Source organism: Fundulus heteroclitus, unplaced genomic scaffold, assembly GCF_011125445.2.
Source record: "Fundulus heteroclitus isolate FHET01 unplaced genomic scaffold, MU-UCD_Fhet_4.1 scaffold_37, whole genome shotgun sequence".
NCBI classification, from domain to species: Eukaryota; Metazoa; Chordata; class Actinopteri; order Cyprinodontiformes; family Fundulidae; genus Fundulus; species Fundulus heteroclitus.
Genome location: NW_023396781.1, coordinates 1,723,356 through 1,750,855, shown reverse-complemented (window position 1 = coordinate 1,750,855; position 27,500 = coordinate 1,723,356). Strand labels below are relative to the sequence as shown.

The 27,500-nt window shown below is 40.3% G+C and overlaps 1 protein-coding gene across 1 annotated transcript in view; it reads left to right on the top strand.

The window, feature by feature from the left end:
• pdzd8 (PDZ domain containing 8) overlaps positions 1–27,500 on the top strand; it is a 137,064-nt gene that overhangs the window by 39,885 nt on the left and 69,679 nt on the right. The window contains exons 2-3 of the mRNA XM_036130691.1: positions 4,442–4,567; positions 10,451–10,553. Of these exons, the coding sequence (XP_035986584.1) occupies positions 4,442–4,567; positions 10,451–10,553 (229 nt within the window). The remainder of the gene's footprint in view (positions 1–4,441; positions 4,568–10,450; positions 10,554–27,500) is intronic.

The window sequence follows — 27,500 nt, the reverse complement described above, 5'->3', positions numbered from 1 at the left end:
CTGATTCGGTCGCAGTGGGCAATTTCAGCTTAGCTCTTGTCTCAGCTTGGCCTGGTCAGGATAGCAGCCTGCTCCGCGCCGTCTCGCGTCAGCTTTCCTGCAACAGCTGACAAAAATAAACAAAGCTGTTTCGGCATTCTTTACTTCAGCGGCTGGTTGCGCAGAAATGAGACTGCAAACTTTGATCTAGTTGGCAGATTTCCAAATTCAGTGCTCCACGGAGGATGAGAATGTCCCCCTTTGTCACTCCATTGAAGCAAGGGGAGAAGAGTTTCACAGAAGACCCATTCTGTGCAGCTTTTGGGCCTTGAGCCCTATGTGGCTCACATGGCTGGCCGGTCCTCAGGTCGGACTCTCTCTCTTTCAGAGTCCCAGAAAGAAATGTGTAGTGAAGAGACTGGTCTAGGCTCATAGCAGACATCCCTGCTGTGAGGGACTATCTCTGCGTGGAGGTGTGAAATTCCTTGCTAACAATCCATTTTGATTCCTCCCCCATGTCACATGTTGCTGATAAAATCAATCTGATTTTATTTTTCTCATCATGGCTTTAATGGCGCAACATTGATATGCTTTAGTCTTGAATTTGACCCATCAGTGCAAATTATGTTCTCGGGGTGGATGGCCTTCTTTGACTCCATCATTGGTACACTTTTATATACTGCTGAAAAAATAAAGGGAACACTAAAATAACACATCCTAGATCTGCATGAATGAAATATTCTTAAGTACTTTGTTCTTTACATAGTTGAATGTGATGACAACAAAATCACACAAACATGATTCATGGTGGATGGATTTGGAGGCACACTCAAAAATAAAGGGTAAAGTGGGAAAACACACTAGCCTAACCCTTGGGGCTCTGGGAGGTGCCCGGAGTGGGGTGTCTGGTGGGTCCGGTACCGGGGTCTGTGGCCCTTGTCTGGGCGGGGCTTTGGGGGCGTCATGGCACCCTCCAGCGGCTGCTTGCGATGTTCTTGGGGGCTTCTGCACCGGCGGACCTGGGTTACTCGCCTGGTAGCTGTGCTGCTCCTGGGTGGGTATGGTGTGGGTCCAGGGATTTGGCATCCTGTGGTGTGTCGTCCTTGGGCGGGTGTCCTGGTGGGGGCTTGGGTTCTGTGGAGTATGTTGCTGGGGGTTTGGGCTGGTTTAGGCCCGGGTGTCTATCCCTACCCAGGCCTCTGGGGTACTAGATGACTTGCGGTCGAGCTAGGAGGGGGGTATGAACTTTAACTTCTCATGGTAGATGCTCTCCCCGTCAGGGGGTGCATTCTGCTAGTGGGGGGATCGGAGGGGCAGGCAGGTTGGGTGAACCCAGTCTTGGTGTCTATTGCCGTATGTGGTGTTGGAGTTTTTAATTGTTGGAGTGGGTTTAATAAAATTTTTCTTTTCTCAGTGGGGGATGGGGGTGAAAGGGTGGAAGGGCTCCGTGTCAAGCTCCTTGTTTTGATCCTGGTTCAGGGTGGCTCTTGGTGCTAGTTCTATACAGGGAACAGGGGTCTGAATGGTTTAAGCAGGCTGGCTGACCTGCTTGAACCTTTTCTTCTCCCTGGATGGTCCTGAGGGTTGGTGGGTGGTTTGGGGGGTTGGTTCTGTAGGTCTCACTTTGAGGTTGGCTCTCGGACCCTGTCACTCTAGCCCCGTGGACTATGGTGGTGCAGCTAGTGGAGCCTCCCTCTCCGGGTGGGTTTTCGGAGAAAGGGGTGCCTATTGGAGTAAGGGTGGAGCTGGCTTCCTGGGAGTGCATGTTGCACACACACACACACACACACACACACACACACACATATATATATATATATATATATATATATATATATATATATATATATATATATATATATATATATATATATATATATATATATATATATATAATCTGTAAGCTGTGCCATGCAAAGGGATCTTATGGTAATGTATGAGAGATACTAGCATTGCTCTTCAAATGACCAGAGTAGAAATGGATTAACGCACTAAATCCAGACAATAGGGTAATTGGTTTGCATGTTTCCATTGTCCCAAATCGGTCATCCACCTTGTCCTCTTGTTGGTCTTCATAATCAGACTCAGAATCCGAGTTCTCCCTTGATTCCGGAGATTCACGTGTCTGTTCAGGTCCTCACTTCGGAAAATATATATATAAAAAAAACAAACACTTAAAGTACTTCTTGAATCTGAGATCAACCGACTCGAAAATACATGCATTAGTGACAGACCATATTTTCAAAAAATGTGGCATTAAGATCATGATTGCGTCGTTAAAAGTTTTTTTAAGGACTTAAAATTGTCTGTCGGCGACCGGTAGGCTAAAAATCCACAATTTGGGTCTCATGGTCTCATTTGTTGATGTAGCCCAGGCTACGCTACAGAGAGTTCAATGAAGTACACCAGAACAAGTTCAGATGGCGATTCACAAAGTGATGATTTTAACATGAAAGACAGCACAAGCGTCTGTTACGACTCGGGTAAGTCTGACAAAAGCATTTTAGGAGAATAAACAAAATGGTTTGCTGGTGTATAATTGGAATCGGTACTCATAATCGCGGTCATGGCTGACAGTTCGGATGTAAACACGGAAACAACTCGTTGAAGCCCGATTGTCTGGCATCGTTTATGACGGCTGAAATCCACCAAAACAGCACATAAAAGAAAAAGATGTACATTCAGCACAGACCACAGCATTCATCTCAGCATTATGTGTTGCTGGAATTTTACTGAATAATCCGGACGTGAGCGTTCTGAGAGCGCATTTATCTGTTGCGCCGTGGCGCTCATATTCTCCGGGGGGGCGGCATGGGGGTTCCTAACCGAAAGGGCTGTTGGTCTATCCCCACCATGCCTCAGGGTTCTGCGGGGTAGCAGCGGCATGCTGAGAGGTAGTGTGGAGAATGCGTCGCTTCACAGCAGGATGCTGTGATGACGCTGAGATTTCTCCGCTTCACTGCGCGAAGAGTGAGTAGGAGAGGAGAGAATGGACATTTTAGCTGCCTGGAGACAGCGTTTTTTAAATTTTTTTTATTTTACAATTTTGTAAACAGCTGCCGATTAAACTGAATGTTACAATCTTGACATGATTATATGAGTTGTTTTACCGAAAAACCGATCAGAATCGCCGTGAAACCCCGCCTCTCTGACTGCAGCACTCCCGACACAGAGGGGAACAGATTTTCACAGGGACTTTTTGGGTTCGGAAATGTGTGTAAGGAAGGAGACATTATCCTTGTTGGTATTTGACTAACCATAAGCCACACACTTTTTAGCCATGTTTAATCAGTCTGTTTGTGTTTGAGAAAGTGAGTTTGCAATCAGGAAGTATCTTGTTACCATGTCAACAGATCAACGCTTGCCTACAAATTACGTCATCGGTCATGCAACATTTGAGCCTTGAGCTAAAAAGCCTTAAAAATCCACTTTTTCATCGCTTTTTTTTTTTTTTAAATCCTCGGGTCATAATATGTGAACTTTCTAACATATAACTTAACAACTTGTATGATCTCAGATTCAAGAAGTACTTTAAACATTTTTTGGTTATGAACTTTTAGTTGATACCAGATGGTGCGCTGCACAGTTTTCTTTTCTGTTAAGTTTAAAGTGAACTTACACCTTTCACTTTAGTGGTTAGTGCTTGTTTTTGCCCGCCGATGTCTCCTTCCATAGCTGATAACCACACTTGGCATCCATGTATCAGCAGAGTAGACTTTAATATCAACACAGTGCTCTAAATAGATAAACATTTCATTTAATTTGCCTCATTGAATTTTTGTAATTGAGGTCACAAGATCATTCAATGAATTGTGATTCATTGAATGATCCTTGATAGGTCCATTGGAATTTAAATGCCCAGGTACCTAATAACGTCATTATACCAGTTGAAATTACAAGGGTTGTGTGTTTGTTCTGTAAGAGTATAATTACATGTGATAATTTAGTTTTTTTTGTATAGGTTAGATAGAATTTGCTTATCCTCCCTAATTGCCCCTTTGAGTGGTTCCATAAATGATGTACACAGGGCAGAACTTTTATGATTCTTCTTTTTACATATACATATTTATATAATTTCTCTACACACATTTAAAACTATATTCAAGATTAAAAGTAATTTAAATTACAGATTAATAACCCTGTCATCCATGTTTAAAATGCAAAGTGAGAACTGTGCCTTGTCTTCAATTGACATCTGTTCATTTTCAACCCTGTCTATGGCCTTAACCTGACCCCAACCCTACCCCACCTCTGGCCAAAACCTAATCGACACCAGAAAAAAAAATGACAATCACTTCAAAGTCCTCACTTTACTTGTACACGCACGCACACACACACACACACACACACACACACACACACACACACACACACACACACACACACACACACACACACACACACACACACACACTTAATTAAATTTATTAATTTTTAAAACCTTCTCTCTTTCTCTCTGCAGATACAAGCCCTTCTTTCCATTCCAAGTGCAGGCTCCAATGGGTTCAGCTTGTGATTTGGATCTGTCAGTCCAGGACAGCAGGCTGGTGGAAGGCAAACTCAGAGTCACTCTTATTGAATGTAGCAGGTGACACACTTTGGCTTCTCCTTGATTTCCTAAATTATATAATTGATCGCGACAGCCCTGTCTTAATTTTTGTGTAATTTGGTCTAGGTGGATCTATCCTAGTTTGCTGCTGTTGTTATTCCATTACGACTGTTGAATGTTATTTAATGTTTAATAAATAACTCTTACTCTGTTAGGTATTGTCCGGTGAATATCAACCCAAACAGCTGTTATTATGATAATAGTTGAAAAGGTGATTTGAGCACTGGCGATCTTTTAACGGCGAACTCTGCACAAATATTGAATAAATGAGTGACAACTTCTCTTCAGGTTCAAGATTTTATTAGCAGAAATAAAATGAACATACAGAGAACATCACCACAAAATGCTGCTTATCTGAATTAACACTATATTTCAATCAACAAATCCTCTCTACCAGGCTAGCAAGCTAGCCTGGTAGAGCTACAAAGCAAAACGAAGCTACAAAGCAAAACGAAGATAAAATAAGTTAAATAACTATGTACAGGACTGTCTCAGAAAATTAGAATATTGTGATAAAGTTCTTTTATTTTCTGTAATGCAATTAAAAAACATGAAATGTCATACATTCTGGATTCATTACAAATCAACTGAAATATCGCAAGCCTTTTATTGTTTTAATATCGCTGATTATGGCGTACAGCTGAAGAAAACTCAAAAATCCTATCTCAAAATATTAGAATATTTCCTCAGACCAAGTAAAAAATAAAAATTATAACAGCAAAACAAAATCAAACATTTGAAAATGTCCATTAATGCACTCAGTACTTGGTTGGGAATCCTTTTGCACAGATCACTGCATCAATGCGGCGTGGCATGGAGGCAATCAGCCTGTGGCATTGCTGAGGTGTTATAGATGCCCAGGATGCTTCAATAGCGGCCTTTAGCTCATTTGCATTGTTGGCTCTGGTGTCTTTCAGCTTCTTCTTCACAATAGCCCACAAATTCTCTATGGGGTTCAGGTCAGGGGAATTGGCAGGCCAATCAAGGACAGTAATGCCATGGTCAGTACACCAGTTACTGGTGGTTTTGGCACTGTGGGCAGGTGCCAGATCATGCTGGAAAATGAAATCATCATCTCCATAGAGCTTTTCAGCAGATGGAAGCATGTAGTGCTCTAAAATCTCTTGGTACACAGCTGCATTTACTCTGGACTTGATGAAACACAGTGGACCAACACCAGCAGCTGACATGGCTCCCCAAACCATCGTTGACTGTGGGAACTTCACACTGGATTTCAAGCAACTTGGATTTTGCGCCTCTCCAGCCTTTCTCCAGACTCTGGCGCCTTGACTACCAAATGACGTACAAAACTTGCTTTCGTCTGAAAAGAGGACTTTGGACCACTTTGCAACTGTCCAGTGCTTCTTTTCCATAGCCCAAGTCAGACGCTTCTTCCGTTGTCTTGAGTTCAGAAGTGGCTTGACCATGGGAATACGGCTATTGTAGCCCATTTCCTGGACACGTCTGTGAACAGTGGCGTTTGATACCTGGACTCCAGCTTCAGTCCACTGTCTTTGAAGCTCTCTCAAATTCTGGAAGCGGCTCTTCTTCACAATGCTGTTAAGGCTGCGGTCACCTCTCTTGGTTATGCAGCGTTTCCTGCCACATTCCCCCCTTCCAACACACTTTTTGTGAATGTGCTTTGAAACTGCACTCTGTGAACAGCCTGCTCTTTGAGAAATTTCTTTTTGTGTCTTACCCTCCTGATGGAGGGTGTCAATGATGGTCTTCTGGACAGCAGTCAGATCAGCAGTCTTCCCCATACTTGTGATTTAGTTTACTGAACCAAGCTGAGTGTTTTTCAAGGCTCAGGAAACCCTTGCAGGTGTTTCGAGTTAATTAGACGATTCAAGTGATTAGTTGAATAGCCTACTAGTATACTTTTTCACGATATTCTAATATTTTGAGATAGGATTTTTGAGTTTTCTTCAGCTGTACGCCATAATCAGCGATATTAAAACAATAAAAGGCTTGCGATATTTCAGTTGATTTGTAATGAATCCAGAATGTATGACATTTCATGTTTTTTAATTGCATTACAGAAAATAAAGAACTTTATCACAATATTCTAATTTTCTGAGACAGTCCTGTACATACAAAAGACAAAATAAAAGTGGGTGGTCATCATCAGAATAATTCAGGGAATGCTGGTCCACTGCAGATCTCAGTTAAAGAACCAAAGTTCATCTTAAAGAACATGGAATAAGCTTAAATTACCTTAACTAATTCAGAACAACATTTGGTATCTGTTTCAACCCATTCACAATGAAAATCCTGAGTTAAACAAAACATTATTTGATGAAATAACATTTTACAGAATGATTTTCTCAGTAAGAATCTGTAAACTTTAGAACGCTTGATTTTATTAATGCAATTATACCTCCGGGAGGCTAGGGGTCGTTGTAGCGATCGGTCACTAAAATTGACTAATTTTAAGTTCAGAGTCACCTGCGTTCACATACAGGTAAACTCACATTTCCATCAGGGGAGAGAGTGCTCAGTTATGACATATTTTACCTGCCTAGGTAAACATATCTGCATTTTGTAAATGAGCCCAATTTCTGAGGATGGTTGCACTAAAAACTTCCACAGAGTCGGGAGCACTGAGCATCTCCTGGCTGTGAAGACGTGACATCACATGAGTCTGGTCTGATGGGGGAACATGGGGTGCATTTTTTTAATTTCAATTTTTGCCCCAATTACTTTAATATACCGATAACGTTTCCTAATATAAATATGAGAATGATGACGTATGTTTAAACTCGATCATAATAAGGATTAAAGCTCCATATAGCATATTTTCAATAAGTAAATGCCTCTATGGTCATTTTCAGTTGTCCTACAAAAATATGATTTGCTTTGATTGTCGCAAATCACCAAAAGCATGTCTGTTGGAAACAAAAATCCACCTTCCTGGGTCAATCACTGGAAACAGATGGCTGCTTTATTCTTGGAAAACCCATTTTTGTTGCTAGATGGAATTGATTGAAAACAGATCCCAAGTGTAATCAAATTAAAATTTAATGACATTACACTTAAAAATATTCTAAACTCTGACAGATGTAGATTTAAAAAATATTTTCATTTAATGAAGTAGCAGTAAGGAAGAGAGGCAGGTAGCCTTCAAAATATAACCATGGACAGAAACTTAAAAAGAGAGACAGATGGATAAATACAAGAGAGGAGAGGTTAATGGCGGGTATACACTGTACGATATTGTCAATCGTGCTTAGATCCAGCTCAAACTGTACAACGAAACCATAGGGTTTAAAAGTTCACAGCTCATGATATCTGTTCTTACACTGTACGGCCCGATGCTCTGATGAGATCTGACTGCTCACATCGTACGTCCAAAACCCACATGTTGGACTCAACTCCATAAGGAGGTGATGTTTGTTGGACTTGTCTATTTGGAAGCCAAACGTAAACAGTAGAAGAAGAAAAAGACGGAAGTGTCAATGCTCACTGTTAAATATGAGGCTCACTAGAACGAAACAAGCTGCCTTAGCAATGCTACAAGTTGCTGCTCCGTAGTTTGACTCCATGTCACACGTACCAACGCCATGCTTCTCTCCACTCATATATTTTGTCTGGGAAGAAGAAGAATTTCCCTGTTTGCTCATGTGCAGTGCGTCAGGTTGGGGGAAATCAGCTCGTAGACGCTCGTAGCTCTGCTTCAACAGCAGGATTCACTCACGAGGGCCGACTGAATTTCAAACATGTTTGATTTTCATCTGACCGTACGATTCCTGATCGGGAGGTGGTCGTGAGAGGCTAATCTCCCCTTGTTAGCCCCTGTATACTACTTGACGCAGGAACCACGATGAAGTTGAAACTTGCCCCGATCCAAGAATCGGCCCAAAAAGGGCAAGAAATCATACAGTGTATGCCCAGCTTAAGAGAGACAGAAAATGGCTGCTCATACAAAGCTGTGTTCTTCTGTAAATGGAAAGTTAAGTGGAAGAAAATCCTTTATAACTGTCCAAAGAAGCAGCAGCACCTCCCCAGCACATCTCAAAGATTCTTTCTGCTGTTAAGGTCTGGACTTGGTTGGGGCCAGTTCATGTCAGAAAATGAAACTCTGCAATCTGCTGGGCTTTATTGCATCATTAATCAGTTTGAATAATAAACTGAACTTGACTGCAGTGTTTGATAACTAGGATCAACTGGAATGCATGTACAGTAGTGTGAAAGCTTACCCAGATGACAAAATGTTATAATAAAGTTGATCTTGCTATATGGCCTTTTCGTTGAAAGCAATAGTACCACTTAGCAGAAAAGATTAATTTTTGTATTCAAATATTTAGGTTTTCTTGATGCAAATGAATTTAATTTTACATCTTCACACCCTAGAGCATCTAGGGAGCTCGTCATAAAGCACGGTCCAATCCTAGGTTGTCCTTCATCAAACTAACATCACACTTTCTCAAGCTGGAATATTGACAATTTAGCTTATGAAACAGTTTTATCAGATAACCAGAGCCTGTGTTTTTTTGAAAGAGAAAGAGAGCGAGAAAGATAGGGTTTGCTATGGGTGTGTTTTATAGACCACAAATGATCAGCTCAACCTCATCTATTAATAACGAGATCTTCCCATTATAATCATCTCCTCTGCTGTTTTACTGCCCTCTGCCATCTCCCTGCTGTAGGTACATCTGTCCGGAACAGGTTTTGTCCCTATACTAGCATATGTGGTTGGTTATTAGTGTTTTCTACACATGAGGTGTGGTAGTGACAGTAGTCCAGTTTCATTAATGGAGTCATAACCCGGGTATTTTACATATACTATCCTTCTAAAGATGTCTTTAAATTTATTTTGTAATTTTTAGGAGAAGGCTGTTTTAAATAGAGCTCATTATAGACCTTTATCATACCCGTTTTTATTTCTGGCGAGGGTATGTGCTCGTTCATGTGCCATGGTTTGTTTACCGTCGTTTCCCAGTGTCGGTGCTGCCGAGAGTGTCTGTCTGTCTGTCTCTGTCTCTGTCTCTCTCTCTCTCTCTCTCTCTCTCTCTCTCTCTCTCTCTCTCACATAGACACACGCACAGAAACACTGCAGCTGCCGGTAATAAAAACTCTACACTTGCAGTCACAGCAAAGTGAACAGAGGAGAGAGAACCCCGGTAAAAAGTTCCACAAGGAACAACACTTACTGAGGGCACTGTTGTAATCGGCCCTTTCTCCAAACGCAGGCTTGATGCCATCTTCGCCTGGTATGTTTCAAAGTTAAAGAAACACTCTGGTGCAAAATGTGATTTCTGCGCATACAGAAAGAGTTGCATATTCGAGCCAGAGGAAGCGCTGTGCTTGCAGGGACAGTCTGTTGACGAGAGGAAGGCATGGCTTGAGTAAGCATCCTTTCACGAGTGACATAAATCTAGGAGCAGCACCAAAATCTCTCTTTTGGTGTAGAGCGTGCCCTTGTGGGTTTTTATGGTTTGTACAAAGAGCCCGCACAAAAAAACCTAAGTCACTTTCACACTCCTAATTTTCTGAAAGGGTTTAACTTAGGCCCAACACCAACATACAAGTTTTAACATGAAAAAGTCCAAATTCCAAGTGATGACTCCTTTAAGTCTTGCTTTAGTAAATGGTAGGACAGACTGCGAACAGCCTTATACATTACTGCCACCTTCTGGTTGTGGTGAGTAGTATACTTTTAAGCATAAAAACAATCATCTTTCAAAATAATTTTCAAACCTTATTTACATTGCTGTACTTTCTTGAATGACATTTCCTTAGCCTTCCTCAACCAGCTTTCACTATCTGAAAAAAATCATATGTTCATATGTCTCTCAGTGCTTTTGAATAAGCTGATCACAGCTTGCTACAGTGCTCATTCTTCCTGTTATGTACCTGCAGACTGTTCATCCTGGGCTCGTACGACAGAGAAACCTATGTTCACTGCACCCTGGAACTGAGCAGCCAGCAGTGGAAGGAGAAGACACGCAGCTCCCTCAAACGGGTACGTTTTTCTCCCTTCTAGCTTTCTCCTATACCTCCCTTCCTATCTGGTCTTATCAGTCTTTTGTTGATACATGAGGCTAATTAATGCACAAATGTAGAAGAAGCTAGTAAATACCGCTGTTCAACGCGTTTTCTTCAAAAAAACTTCCAATGACCTTTTTGTTAAGATCCTTCATTGTTTTTAAAATTTGATGGACAGATCACTTGACAACATCTTTATGCTCTGGTAACTTTGAAGTGGAGCCTTGAGAGCAAGCACATCAAGTTACTCCTACCTTGCCTTTTCTCACCATAAAAGTTGGAAAAGTTTGGCACCCATTTATTTAACTCCTTAAATCAAATAATTTGAATGAGCACTGAGGTTATCAGGCCAGATACCTTTAGTGCATACTCGGTAGAAGTTAAAGAACAGGGGGTTGGGATTTTGCAGTGGTAGCGCCTACATTCTGGAACAATCTTAGTCTTTAAAAAACTGAAAACTCATTGATGTTGATTTTTAATTCAAATTCAGTTTATCTGGTCTTTTGTATACTTATTTCAGCAATTTTTATTTTCCATTTAATTGCATTTCATTGATTTTACTTATTTCTTTTTAGCTATCATATCTTTTTTATCATATAAAATCTGCCATTTAAATAAATTGAGAGTAACATTGATGCTCAAGGATCCCAAAAAAACATGGCCAAACATGATAAAGATGCATGAAACGTATTAGAATAAATTGACCTTTTTTTTCCAAGTAGCATAAGTACCCCTTGGATTCCTTTGAGTATATTTATTCAGGGATGAAGGAGAGAAAAAAAACATGTGCTTTCAAAAACTTTTTATCACAATCACTGGTGAACGCCTGTTTAAATTGATTCTTTACATTTTCAAGTTGATCAGAGGTTTTGGAATTTTCAGTCCATGATTTCGTCTTTCCCCCGGCTTATAAGTATAATGCGACAAAGAGGACCGTTTCTTTTAGCCATCAGCCATTAGACTGGATGAGGACCCACATTTACGTTGCACCCACATAAGGCTAGGTTTATACTGGATACATTGAACAGGGGGCGATGGTGCACTTTCCAACAATGACACAGTCAGGCCTAAACTTAGCTGCAAGATGAATTCTCACGGTATTTGTTCGATTGTGTGAATCATGTTGCAGTATTGAAGTTTAAGGTGGGACATACCGGTGTGAAGAAAGCAAGACTGGTTGAGCCCACAGCCGAACCAACACAAACATGGCAGTGCAGAAAGATGCACTTGTAGCTGCTGCTATCACATCTGTTTTGTAAGAATCCACAATTTCTTCTTTGATAGTAGAACAGCAAGAAATTCCTTGACTAGCTTACCTTATTGTGGTTTCTCATGATGTTTGCATGATGTGTGTAATTTGATGCTGTGATTGGCTAAAACCAACCTTTGGTAGGTTGGCACTGGGTGTCTCTTCACCCATGCAGCTCAGAGCGTTGTGCTGAAATTCCCTGCTTTCGCCACACAAATTCGATGCGAGCAGTCCCAGATTGATAATGTACAGAACTAAGTGCTACACATTATAAGTCTGGCCAGCCAGGTTAAATCACGCCACCCCGCGTGCTGTCATGGAGCGATGTCGTGCTCCTCTGAGTTTTTGTAACTTTGTGTAAACCGTGCGTGTAAAATTTCATTCAAAATGGAGGAATTCAAAGGAGCCCTCTGCGAGAAAGTTTGCCTGTACCGACATCTATTTGATCCATTTTTGAGGGATCATGAGACAACCAAATAGAAGTTTTAAGCAGCAAGTTTTATAGATTTTAAAACAGAGCACATACTCAGCACACAGCAACACTAATTAACAGTTTTCATAGTGGGAAATGTTACCATAGATTAAACGTCCCATCATGACATTTTACAATTTCAGCATCGTAATTGTGGTCTCGGCTTCACCATACAAGCCTAACACAAGAATCCACCTTGGATGGCAGGTCTAAGTTGTAAGACTTGTTTACCTGAGTAAATCTTCCATAGGACCCCAGCGTTGGCTAAAACTGGCTTTTTGAAGTCTTAACAAATATATTATGTTTTCCATTTGGTATAATACCCTTACGATTTGGACCCATGAGTTGTAGGAAGGCGGCTCTGGCTGCTTCCACTTAATTGTAATGCATTTCAGGGCCGCTTTAAGAAGAACATTTAAGAGAGATGATTTGGCTCGTCCTTGCAGTCCAACCGGAAGAATACCGAGTATTGCGAACATTACATCCTTGGGGATAACCTCCTGAAAGATCTAGTTTATAGCCTTGTACACTTCATCCCAAAAGTTTTGCAATTTGGGGCATGATCAAAACATGTGTGTATGATTGGGGACTGCAGAGCCACAGTTTCTCCAACACAAACTTGGTACTTTTGGATCTGTCTTCACTACTACGTCTGGGGTCCTGAAATATCTGCAGATAATTTTCCATTTATATTCCTGCCATGTATTTGAGCTTGTAACTCGATGTGCCTCAGTCCAGACTCCTTGCCATATATCATCAGAAATAGTTTTGGCCGTCTCTGCTTCCCATCTTTTTGTCCAAGTGGGTCCACTAAGGTTCATGGACAAAAACATTTTATGTAATTTTGTTATCAGCTTCTTATCCCCATCAACTTTTGGGAATTGAATTAGTAATTTCTCTATTGGAGTGGGGCTTAGGACTCTTTCCCAATCCCTGTGTGTAGACAAAAAGGAATGCAACTCTAGGTATGGGAAAAAATCTTTTTTTTAAGATGAAAATGCCCACACAGTTCTTCGAATGTCATGAGGTAATTCCTGGTAATTAACTGATGTAGAAACGTGAGCCCCTGTTCAGCCTATTTTGAAAAAGTTTTGTCCAAGGAACTAGGGGTGAAGCATTTGATATGTCAAATGCTTGATAATACTGATAAACCTCTTGGCAACTTAAAAGCAGCTCTTATTTTGTGTAGTGTAGCTCTAGTCCACAGTGGCAGTTCCTTTTATTGGAATATCTAAAAATGGCAATACCTTTAACGGCACAGAGCACTTGTTCAATGCTCAGCAGTCTCGTGTGAGAATCCTCTTGGATCCTAAAGCCACTTTGTTGTTTTACCCCCAGTGGTATATTAATATTAACATCCATTGCCTCTGTCTTCTCAACATTTATTTTATCGGCAGAAAAATACCCATATACAGAAATCATTTCCTTCAAGCATGGAATTGACGACGTAGGATCAGACAGATATAGCAAAACATCATCTGCATACAGAGATATTTTATGTTCCTCTGTACCAATCAAAATTCCTTTAATTCCTTCATTATCCCTAATAAGTTGGTCCAATGGCTCAATGCTGATCGCAAACAGAAGGGGGGACAGAGGGCACCCCTGCCTACAACCTTGTTCCAGCCTGAAATTAGACGACCGAGAGCCATTAACTCTAACAGCTGCTTTTGGAGATGAGTATAATGTGTGTATCAATTCTATACACTTAGGTCTTAAACCTCTTTAATGTTTGAATGAGGTATTTCCATGACACATGATCAAAGGCTTTTTGGGCATCTAGAGATATTACAGCCGTCATAGCTTTAAATTCTTTTTGATGTGCAATGATGTTTAATAGTCGACGTACATTATTTCCACAATGTCTCCCAGTGATAAACCCAGTTTGATCCGGATGTATAATTTGAGTTATTATGCCATTTAATCGTCTAGCCAGTATACCTGTCAGGATGCGCACGTCTGCATTAAGCATTGATAACGGTCTATATGATCCACAGTCTGTGGGGTCTTTTCCTTCTTTGTGCAAAACAACAATTACTGCATCAGACCAGGAGGGTGCCATTTTCTTAGCCTCTAGGGAATGGGAATATGCTTCCAGTAAAAGAGGGGTTACATTATCTATGAAATGTTTATAGAAATCATTTATAAAACCATCCGGGCCTGGACACTTATACTTTTCTAATTTCTCCTTCTCGAATTGGCTCGTCTAATTGTTTAGCTATTGTATCAGGCAATTCAGAAACATTTATATTTTTTAGATAATTTACAATTCTATCTTCATCTCTACAGGTATCTGTGTCTCTGTATAGGACTTTGTCAAATTCTGCAAATGCCTCAGCTATTTCTTTTGGTTTTTAAATGGATTTATTACCCGATTTTAGCTTTTGAACTACATTTGATGACTGTTGTTTTTTTTTAATCCGAAAGGCCAGGAGTCTTCCCGCTTTGTTTCCATGTTCATAATACTGCTGTTTGGCAAAGCGGAGGTTGCCCTCATTCTTTTCTGATAGTAGATCTTGGAGGTCTCTGCGAATTGTATTCAAATCATTCAGAATACTGGGTGCCCTACTCTTTTTATGTTGAAGTTCCAGATCTTTAATTTTGTCTTCTAATTCTTTCTGTTTAGCTGCTTTTTGTCTTTTTTTTTTGCTGTTGTGTAGGAGATGATCACTCTTCTTAAATAGGCCTTAGCACAATCCCACAGCATAATAGGAGATGTTTCAGGAGTATTATTGATGTCTAGATAATTGTTAAACTCTGATCTAATAAAAGCAATTAACTCCTTGACGTTAACAAGAGACGCATTAAATCTCCATTGGTTAAAAGATGGCTTCAAGCCTATATTCCTCTGGGGCACAATGGGTGTGTGGTCAGAGATTGTGATGGTATCAAGAACCAAGACTGGACCCAGTAAACAACCAAGACAAGGTCAGTGACGTTTTTGAGTATTTATTTAATGGCGGTAGCACGGCAACCCGAGCGGCTCACGTCTGCAGGAACCCTGGAGGCAAACAGCTGGTTAATGACCAGGGAATGCTGCTGTATTGAGGGACTAAGGAGTAGACACTAACCTGGAGAGTCGGGAGCGGGGTACTCCGAGCGTCGGCTAGTAATGAGGAAGCGGGGCTGATAAACGGGGGTCCGGGGAAGGAGCCGAGGGGTTAGAAATCCAGAGAGGGTCCAAAGAAGTATCCCGAACGGGTCAGGGTCCAATCCAGAATCCGGCTGTTTACAGACGCGTTCAGGGATTAGACAGAAGCGGTACTCACAATGGAATAGGGGTCGGGCAACGGGCAGACAGTCCAGTTCAGGCAGAATTAGAAATCCAGAGAAGGTCCAAGGGATTGTCCAGAGCGGGTCAGGGTCCAGTCCAGGTCCGGAGTCCGGCTGAGTTTAGAGGCACACAGGGATTAGTCAGATGCGGTTACTCACAAACAGATCAGGGTCGGGCAACAGGCAGGCAGTCCAGATTCAGAGGTCCAGGTCCAGGACAACTCCAGGCCGATGCAGAGGACCACAGGCCGATCGGTAGGTGTCCAGACAGGCAACAGAACTTGAAAGGGGTTAGGCAGACTCGGAGACAAAAAACAGATCAGGTCGGGCAACAAACAGGCAGGCAGGCAAATAATTGAGAATGCTGGATAGTCTCATCGAGGTGGCACAAGACGTTCTGGCACTTTTGCTTGGACAGAAGGCTGATTAAATAGAGCTGGAGACAGGTGGATCTGATGAAGGCTGATTGAAGACGTGGCAGAACTTGGGCCGGTGTGTTGAGTGGATGATCAGCCCAGCATAAGTGCTGAGATCATTACAGATGGGCAATATTGTGATATCTTCAATTCTGTGTAGTTCGGCTTTGGCAATAAAAAAAAAAATCTACTACGTGAATAAGACTCATGTCGGCCTGAATAAAATGTAAAATGTCTCTCCTTTGGGAATTTGGATCGCCACATATCCACCAATCCAGTTTCTGCCGATACACTTTTGCGCATTTTACCCATCTTTGGTATAGGGGTATGAGAAGCAGACTGTCTATCTAGATTTGACATTACGCAATTAAAATCACCCCCCATAATTAGGAGGCCGGAGCAGTATTCTGCAATCCTGTTAAAAACTGACTTAAAAAACCCTGGTGCGTCTTCATTGGGAGCATATACATTTATAAAGGGAACAGCTGTTCCATCAATTGTCCCATTTACTAATATAAAACTACCCTCTCTGTCTTTATGTACTAATGTTTCAATAAAGTTAATTTGCCTATGTATTAATATAGCAACGCCCCTTTTCCTACCAGAACCATGTGAGGAGTAGTAAACTTTGTCAGCCCAAGACTTGTTTATTTTTCTGTGTTCCATATCTGATAAGTGTGTTTCCTGTAAAAGTGCAACTTGACACTTTGATTGTCTAAGTTGCAACAATGCTTTCTTTCTTTTGATTGTATTATGCAAACCCTTCACATTGTAACTTGTTACTATTAATGTATTCATAACCAATTTAAAAAATGTATGATAATGTCAAGCTGTGTTGGAGGTAAAGACGGTCAACTGATGGACGGTACCAGACATTTGAATAAAATGGATGCTGAAAGCTAAGGTGATGAAATAAAATAAAAATACTAATGATTTGCTGTGCAGTATTTGCAAGCATGCCAGAACTAAGATTCAAATGCTCTGTTGTTTTTTTGGATGAAACAAGATCCTCGGGGTACAAGAGGATCAGAACACAGAAAACACAAGTATTTTGAAAAAGTATTGCATACATGGTGCAATGTAGTGGGTTTAAGTCCCTGGCCACTATAATAAGCAGCAAAGAGCACACCCCAAGAATTAGGATGTGAACACAAATAACAACAATAAAGGAGAGAGATTAGAGTGTAGGAGTTCAGGGTCCTGCAGGTGAGCATAAATGTACGTACTTTAACAACACAGAATTTTTTAGTAATATTAATACATACTGTAATCATAAGGCAGGCCTAATTGTGATTCCCAAATACAATGAGTTAATTAGAAGTGGTAATGTTGGGCACATTTCCAGGAGACAGCAAGTCAGAAAAGAACAATTGTCTATCATATTCAAAGTTAACCTTTGATCATCATTGGAGATTAACTGGACCAGTTATGGCATATTAACGATCACAGTTCAGCTTAGGTTTCAGTTCCAGTGGCTTCATCCAGGATTGTCTTCTTTATGTATTTCATGGCCTTCGTGGAATCCTGAAACTCTTTCCTGTCCTCTTTATATCATTTTAAATCTTGCTAAATAGAGTAATCCAAAGCGCACATCACTACATCCCTGTAAAGCTTTCTGCACATCCGAGAAAGCGGTGCGCGCCTTGGCAACGCTGGTGGTGTAATCCGGGAAGTTTGCGATTCTTTTACCGTTGTACATCAGCAGGGCTCGGTCTCTAGCTCTCCTCAGAATGTCAGCGGCGTCTCCGTCACAATGCAGCTTGGCCCTGATCACACGGGGTCTTTCTGCATCTCCGGGTTTCTTAGGTGCAGCCGTTCGGTGCGAACGGTCGACTTTCACATCCCTATCCATCCGCAGCGCTTCTTTGAGAATTTTTGAAACCTCTTTGGGGCTAGCGGAGTTTGGCTGCTCCTCAACGCCGACTATACGGATGTTTCCACGCCTCATCCTCCCTTCCATGTCGTCGCACTTGTCCCGTAATTTGGCCAGCTCATTTTGAAGTTCGGCAACAGTAGTCTGTAGTGTGTTTACCTCATCAGTCCACCTTTCATATCTTCAATATCTGTTTTAATAGGGGAAATTTCTGCTCGGATAGCGGCGGCGTTGCTGGCTATTTCAGCCCTAACAGCATTGATGTCACCTCTGAGGGTGGTGAACTCTTCAGAAAGAGCACTCCTCAATTCCTCTCTTATAATTTGGGAAATTTTCCAAGAGGCTAAAATGTCAGCTTTTATCTCCTCACTCATGCTTGGCCTCCTGGGTCGTGTTTCTTTGTCTTCTGGAATACAATGCCTTGTGGATCTGGAGTTAGCTGTTGGCTTGGATGCACTACCATCATATTTGAATTTACGAAGTTTTACCAGCCATTTATCGAGGATGTCAACTGTAAACGACTCCTTACAGTCCAAAACTATTATCAATCCAGTTTAGGTCACCTTTAGTGAGAAGGTGTCGTTAACAAAAATGTTAATAGACCTGCAGGAGCTCTGAGATAGCCGTCTCTACTCCATCTAGACTCAACAGCGACCCCGGCACATGTTTTTTAACTACTGTTTGTTTTTTAACTCTGTGATTGAAAACAGCTTACACACTTGGCATACCTTCTGGTGTGAGTTTCTTGTGGGTTCAAATAAGGATTTTGACTTTGGTTTCCATCACTCGCGGCATAAATCAGGTCTTAAACAACAATCAACAGTATGTAAAGCCATCAGCTTGTATTTGGTAAAGCAAAGTGTTTTTTTTTTAACCTTTCATTCAAAAAAAGTTTATCCGTCTGGGAATAGGTGGGTTTAGAAGACAAATTGTTCTCAAGTAAGCGTAGCACTACTTTTGCATATTTTTACTCAAGTAAAAGTAAAAAGTAGCTAACCAGACCAGTCAAGTTCCTCTACACCAAGCTCAAGACACCTTTTGGCAATACAGTGCATGTTAGAACAGTGCAAAGATCTTCCAGTGACAAAATCTTCTGTTTACTGTATGATCACCTGACCTCCAAATGGCTCAATGAGCTCATTAAATAGAACATAACATTCAAACAACAAAGCTTGTATCCAAACAAGAGGCCTCACTTTAACATAAACTGGAGATATGTGTCTTTCGTGTGCATTTTTGGTTAAAACAGGTCTGTTCTTTATTCAGTGATATTACTCACGCTTGGTAGATTAAGCCAGAAATGTTGCCAATTAGCCAGAAAAGTGGTGATTAGCCAGAAAAGTAAAAGTAGCCATACTTATTAATATTAATCAAGTAAAAGTAAAATAGTACAGTGCATTAAAACTACCTCTAAAAATACACTCAAGCCAATGAAACTGAGTAATTATAAACTTAGTTACTTCCCACCTCTGCCTATTAGGCAAAAAGACTATATAATGGAAGAAAGATGTCAACACATAACTTTTATTTTATTTTTTTTACTTTTTCCAACACACTATACTATACCATACCAGTTTTATTTTTAGAACACTTTAATTTATTTTGGATTAGTGTGTTCCTGAAACACTATCTAATGTCTAATCTAAAATGCACAGATAACAGAAATTCAGTTATTTACAGCTGCTGTCTGAGTGATCTGCGAGTTCTTTACTATGGTGTAAATGTTTAGGGACAAAAGGGGTCATGTATGTCCTCTATAGTTCAATTGAATCAATGAAGCTATGACAGTCAAATCACATGCTTTCAATTTAAACATCCCCCTGCTAAGGTACAGGTCTCTGTGATTTGAGAAAGAAGAGTTTCTTTCATTTCAGACTTTAAAGGAGAAGTCTGGTCAGCAAGGAAGAATTAATGAATCATTATCTAAACCTAAAACGAATACTTTTGTGGTGATTTAATGAATGTAGCGTTAATCAGTAAAAAAAAATAAAAGTATTAATTGTCGTCCTGATCACTGAGTCAGTGAGCGGCCATTAATGACCAAATATGGTAACACCTCACTCCTGACGTCTTCTGGAAGTGACATCACTGTGCGGTAAACCGAGGGACATTCTCTGCGCTTTACAAGCAAATTCAATAGAAACTGTTAAACACATCTGCGATCAACTACAACTATTTCAGATTTTGAGGACTTCACCATTGAAATTCGCGAGAGCAATTATTAAAGCAACAATGTCCACATGCATGGCAGTTGGATGTCGCAATACATCGGGTAAAAGTGAAAAAAACGTTAGTTATTTACACCACAGCCGCAGCAGACTGATTCAACTCACATCGTCCCTTTTTGGTCTCCTCGGCTCAAACTGTTTTGGTTGTATTTCGTCAAAAGTCAGGTTGCTATCAAGAAAGTCTTTCATATATTCTAAATCGCTATCAAATGATGACGAAAAAATCCACGGAACTCCCATCGCTGTCGCTATTAAATCCATTACTCTCTGCTTCGCATACTGCACTAATCGTCGGCGTCTTGGATAACAGCGCATTGTGACAAACACCAGATACAGCATCGGGACTTGCTCGACAGGCGATACTGCACCATGACGTCACAAACTGGGAGGTGGCAGTACTGTTCTTTGACCAACATGGATGCCTCCAGTAAAGCATATTCAAATGAAAATTACTCTTAATTAAAAGAACTTATCATTTATTGAACAGTATGTAATCATTTTATATTTAAAGCACTTTCAGAAGTTTGAATTCTGAATATGACCGGACTTCTCCTTTAATAGCTGCTAGAGATGCTCTTGCAGTTGACAGTTGTCCTGGCTCCAGTAGGTTTCTGCCACGACCTACTGCCTTCTTCATTACATGGGCAGTAGGTCCCCTGATGCTGCTGCCCTATCACCAAAACTCAGTGGTTTGTACCTGGTTACAGGAATGGTTTCTGCATCAATGTGGGCTAGCATGTCTCCATCCACAGAGACCTGCATGACACCCCACAGCGCAATTAAGCCTTTAAGCTCACGGTTAAGGTGCGTTCACATCGAGCGCGAATGTGTCAGGCCGAGCGACAGATTTACATGCTGTCCCTATGCCCCGGTACCACACCAGGGCATAGGGACAGAAATTGTAATCCTCAAAAAATAAACTTCTTAATCTGTCACTTAATCTGGATGGCATTAACTTGGCCTCTGGTAATAAAGTAAAACATCTTGGTGTTATTTTTGACCAAGACATGTCATTTAAATCCCATATTAAACAGGTTTCCAGAGTTTCTTTTTTCACCTCAGGAATATCGCCAAAATTAGAAACATTCTATCCAGGAGTGATGCTAAAAAACTAGTCCATGCATTTGTTACTTCAAGGCTGGACTATTGTAATTCTTTACTATCAGGAAGTCCACAAAATGCAGTTCAAAGCCTTCATCTGATCCAAAATGCTGCAGCAAGAGTTCTGATGAAAATCAACAAGAGGGATCATATTTCTCCAATTTTAGCTTCCCTTCATTGGCTTCCTGTTAAATCAAGAATAGAATTTAAAATTCTTCTTCTAACGTATAAAGCCCTTAATAATCAAGCTCCATCATATATCAGAGCTCTGATTACCCCGTATGTTCCTAACAGAGAACTTCGCTCTCAGACCGCAGGTCTGCTGGTGGTTCCTAGAGTCTCTAAAAGTAGAATGGGAGGCAGATCCTTTAGCTATCAGGCTCCTCTCCTGTGGAACCAACTCCCAGTTTTGGTCCGTGAGGCAGACAGCCCGTCTACTTTTAAGACTAAGCTTAAAAGACTAACAGTAACAGGCATAAGTAATCTAATCACAGTGCTGAACATTTTAATGGATGTAATTTGCAAACACACTGTTGAATATTATTTTGCCCCCTTGTAAAGCTCGTATGACTGTAAGATAAATTATTTCCAGCAGATGGCGCTGTAGTGTTTTAGTTAACTTCAGATGTTGACTGAAGGTTGACATTAAGGGACATCTGTACTCAATGTTTAACGGTTCAGTAAGCTGTGCTGACAGTTTAGAGACAAATGCCAATTTAATAATTAACACAAACTTCTAATGTAAGAAAACTTTGTGGAGCACTTCCTCATCACAAATTGCTTATTGGAAACCTTGACAAAATGACACATTAATAAAAGCTCATCTTCATCTTCCTTGCATTGATGAGATTGTCCCGATGTTGACATTTTGAAAAGCGAAGGACATCTTCAGGCCCCTGCAGCAAAACTTTCTAATTGCTGCAATTTAAAGATATTACAGTCAACACATCAAGCTGCTTTGGAAGTGACTAATGACCATTTTAGATCAAAATGTCATGCCTAATTACTTCAGGACAGCCTAGTGCCACCACCTTGTCCACACACCTTCCAATGGCATTTATAAAGGTTCCGAGATTATTTTTGTCGAACAACAATAAGCTTTTGCTGGTTCACATGTAAATTAATGTAGAGTAGTTGCATACTTCCTACAGGGTGCATTGGGTCTGAAACAGACCCTTAGCCCCAGAATGCTACCTGGGGGCTGTAAAAGCTTAACGCTGCTCCCTAAGGGATGGGTTAAATGCAGAGGAGAAAATTTAATTGGAATGTACATGGAATGCAAATAAAGATTACTTTGTCTTCTTCCTTCTTATTTCATCTTCTCTTCTACTTGTCCAGCAGGGGGCAATAAAATATCACAACCTGCCCCTTGTCAACATGTGGCATTTATCTCGCTTGAGAGCAGCTATTTTAAAATAAAAATGTTTTTTTATTCTTGCTTCTAATTTTACTTTGCAGACACAAAGGATCAGATCATTTATGTTGTCTACTTTCATATTAAACTTGCTGGCCTTACAATATTTTTCATGTAATAATGCTGGGAAACAAGCCAGCACTGTGTCTAATATTCAGTATTCCTCATTATTAAACTAAAAATATCTAAAATATCTAAACAAACTGTCCAGCAAAATCTTAATCCACAAAACCTATTTTGTTGGTGTGACAGAGGAGTAAAAGTTTTAATGTCTGAACTTAAGGTGACTGTACTGAATATTCCCTAAGAAACATCAGGATGACTTTAAATTTCCTGCTTTTAAATTCTGACGAGACAGAAGTTGTAATCTTTGGACCAGAGTCCTCAAAAAATAAACTTCTTAATCACTTAATCTGGATGGCATTAACTTGGCCTCTGGTAATAAAGTTAAAAATCGTGGTGTTATTTTTGACCAAGACATGTCATTTAAATCCCATATTAAACAGGTTTCCAGAGTTTCCTTTTTTCACCTCAGGAATATCGCCAAAATTAGAAACATTCTATCCAGGAGTGATGCTAAAAAACTAGTCCATGCATTTGTTACTTCAAGGCTGGACTATTGTAATTCTTTACTATCAGGAAGTCCACAAAATGCAGTTCAAAGCCTTCAGCTGATCCAAAATGCTGCAGTAAGAGTTCTGATGAAAATCAACAAGAGGGATCATATTTCTCCTGTTTTAGCTTCCCTTCATTGGCTTCCTGTTAAATCAAGAATAGAATTTAAAATTCTCCTTCTAACGTATAAAGCCCTTAATAATCAAGCTCCATCATATATCAGAGCTCTGATTACCCCGTATGTTCCTAACAGAACACTTCGCTCTCAGACCGCAGGTCTGCTGGTGGTTCCTAGAGTCTCTAAAAGTAGAATGGGAGGCAGATCCTTTAGCTATCAGGCTCCTCTCCTGTGGAACCAACTCCCAGTTTTGGTCCGTGAGGCAGACAGCCCGTCTACTTTTAAGACTAATCTTAAAACTTTCCTTTTTGACAAAGCTTATAGTTAGGGAACCTTATGTTACCCTGAGTTATCTCTATAGGTATGCTGCTATAGGGTTAGACTACTGGAGGACATCAGGGCCTATTTCTCTCACTCTGCTGAGTTCTCCTACTGTTTTCCAATTTGCATTGCTTGTTGTTATTTCATCTTTTACCTTTTTGTTTTCTGTAATTTTTTCTTCATAGTAGGTACACCTGGTCTGGCGTTCTGTTAGCTGTGACATCATCACTATTACCATATAACGTAGAAATGATTCCTGGATCAATGTGTGCTTCTGTGCTTTCTTTTGTCTGAAGGCATTTTCCAAAATCATATTAAATCACATTATACAGATGAGATTATACAATGTTTTGTTCAAAAACATTTCCTATCTAAAGAAACCCAGTAGAATCCATCAAGTCTCCAAGCAGCATTCACTCCTCCTGAAAGAGCGTAGAGCTACAGGGACAGTCGTCTGCATTGTTGATGGCTTTGCAGCAATCCTACATACTGAGCTTTCCATTAAGTGACAGTGGAGTGGAAAATTCCCCTTTAACAAGGAGGAAAACCTCCAGCAGAACCAGAACCAGTGTGTACGGTCATCGGCGTTGACCAACTGGGCATTAGAGAAGACAGAACAGAGACACAAAAAAACTCACATTGATATAGGAATCCTTTCTATGTTATATGGTAATAGTGGATGATCTGCCTCCCATGGATAATGTCACAGCTAACAGCTCACCAGACTGGATGTACCTGCTATGAAGAAAAAGTGACAGAGAACATAATTTAAAATATATGTTACAATTTGAGACAAATTACAGAACTCTAAATGTATAAAATGCCGCCTAGCCTAGCCTGTTTTGTTTTCCTTCTCTCCCAACAATAATTGTTAGGGTGATGATGCACAGCAAGGTGCAACTGTCTACCCAGTAACAGCCTGCTTCTGTAACAAGCTTTATACTTTGGCTATCTGTCAAATGTAAAAAATACATCTATTGATGTATTTAAAGCTGCTATAGAGCTTAAGGTAAAATCATTTAGACAACGCAGCCCAGTGTTGCCTGGCCTGGTATCTGACATAGTAGCGGTAAATCAAGATCACAAACTGGAAATATTTTCTATTTGTCTGGAGTTTGAACTTACTGAAATGGCCCCATCTCTACTTCTGCAATGCTTGCTTTATTTCTTTTTGCATATGTTAAACTGAAGGTAATGTTAAGGCCGTGCCCAGAACTGAACAAACCTAGCGGTCCCCTTGCCAGCATTTCTATTAGTGAATAATGTGTGAACCCTTCTATATCTGCTCTCAACCGTTTTAGCTCTCAGAACAGCTCGCTCTGAGCGGACCCACTTCAAAGTGTTTGTATTCCTTTTTTTGTTAATAGAAGCGCACAAATGCAGATTCACAGTGGCATTTGAGCCTGATTTATCAGGCCTCTCCAGTCTGCATGTCCTCAGCAGGACTCAGTAGTGAGGATTAAAGACTATACCATCCTGCAAAAGGTCAATTCACCATCTTTCCCTGCAGTTGCCCCTTGATGATTCCCAGATAGAAGTATCTGTCTTAAAATATAGGATGTTTACCAACATAATATACTGTTTCCTGTATGTTTTTGTCTTTCTTAACCTGGGTAACTATAACTTTATTTGGGATGAGTTTAATTTCTGTCTTCCATCTTGAGGTCACATTTTAGTTTCGGACACTCTTAATGAAAAGGTCACAGCATAGAATTTTTCCAAAAGGGACAAGCAAGTTTTATTGACCTAAGTATTAACCCCCCCCCCCCCCCCCCCCCCCTACCCGATTATTATGAACTAGTGCTGATAGATTTCATAGCTGGAATCTCTGGCTATTTGGGGCAGAGCTGCCCTATGCTTTTCTTCACTCACCTGTTTTGACACACTACTGGTTACTGCTGCACATTTCTCTTTCTCAGCTTGGTACTCCCAAGAGTAATATATATATACTATATTCCAGAGGGTATTATTCTACATGTTGTTTGAGTCTTCCACCACTATATCAGTAAAAAATCTCTAGTATATGAAAAAAATAATAATCGCTAAAATACTATTGTAATAATTAAGAGTAAAATCTTTAAAGGCAACTGTTTTAACTGACAGACTTATTAGATTTTGCTGTTTGTGACTTAGGTAGAATTTATTTCTTGATCTTTTTCAGAAACCCTTTAGGTGGAAGAAACAGGTGGTTCATTGTTGTTTGGAGTTCATGAAACCGCTGACGGTTTTTATATGGATAGGCTGTCAGACGGACTCACTATATTTATCAAGAGCAAAACAACTAATGGATTAATTCAACTATGATAATCCATGTTAGCAGCAGCAGCATAGAAAATTTGCTTTTTCTTTTTAATTAAAAACAACTGTTTGAACGTAATGTGAATATTTTTGTAAACTTTAATATTCTGAATCCATGGTACTTATATCTGTTATAATGGAATCTCATTATCCATTCAGTCCCTATTAACCATGTAAATAGATGTAAATGAATGAACACCTAAAACTTCCAGCTGCTCCAGGACAAATGGTTTGGATTCTTGTTGGTTCTTTTTATTTATCAGTTTAGCTGATTTATAGTACCTAACCAGTTAAACAAGCTGACTCATTACATGCTTCTGGTAATTTAGATGTGATCTCACAGTGCACTCTGATAAAACGTTCCACTCTCCATCAGTTTAGATATCACCTCAATGTGGCTTGAAAGGGCACGTGATTTTGCAATGCATTGTTTGATGCAGTCGGCATTTTCGGGTGCAGACTTTTGTTTACATTGCTGGATTCAGATGCTGTGCTGTGAGAGATAGAGACGCAAAGTACTAGAAAAATGGACATTACTAAAGAGATAAACAATGGACTGTACCGAGACAAGCTAGACCCTGTTCTGAAAAAAAAATGACTTTAAGCCTGCCGCCCGTTTGTTGAAGGGCCTGCTCCTGCTTATTTCTGAAGGCCTGTCTTACCCCGGTTTAAGATGTGATAGTAAAGGAGAAACAGATTATCAGAGGCAAACATTAAAATATGCATATTTATTTTATTTGGAATTCCAAAGAGACAAAGAAAAACTTACAAGCTTATTCTACCCGCGTCCTTCTCCCATGCATTGCAGCTTCTTTGATCAAAAGTTCGCAAAGACATCCTTTTATCACACTAACTAACCCCTCCCGATTAGGTTGGGGGTTGCGGACGCAGACACGTTGTCTCCAGGTTCTATCTGTTCTCAAAACAAAGAGGCTCTTCTCTCGAAGTGTCCATGCAGTACGGCTGATTTAGTATCAAAATTGTCCTATCAGGGGTCAAGCCAAATGACCTCCAGAACCATAAAATAGCTCTAAGACCTTAAAACAAACATCCTGTGAGCTGTGTGTTTTCTGCCTCAGAGGGGATACACAATTTAGAGGCCAGGAGCACCTTTTATTATTCTCCATACAAATGCCTGATTAATATAACAACTAATGACACATCCACTTGGCATTTTTGTTGGAAATATTTAGGGGCTTACCAGTTAATTTATTTATGAAGCAGGGAATATTCACAAAGGATCTTCTTTATTTTCAAGTTGTTTGCTACCCTTAGCTGGCTAGGCTAACACTAGCTAGCTAGGCTAGCAGCCCGCTAAAAGTTCAGCGTAAAACAGCATAAAAGCCTTTAAGAAACACGCACGCCCATCATTACTTTTAAAATGATTTCAGTTGTAATGAAATTTCACAGATCACTTCCTAGAAATTAGGACAATTTATAATACATTTTAATAATAATACATTTTATTTAAAAGGCACCTTTGTGGACACTCAAGGTCACCGTACAAAAGGATAAAAGAAAAAACACAATGCCAGAAACAAAGTAA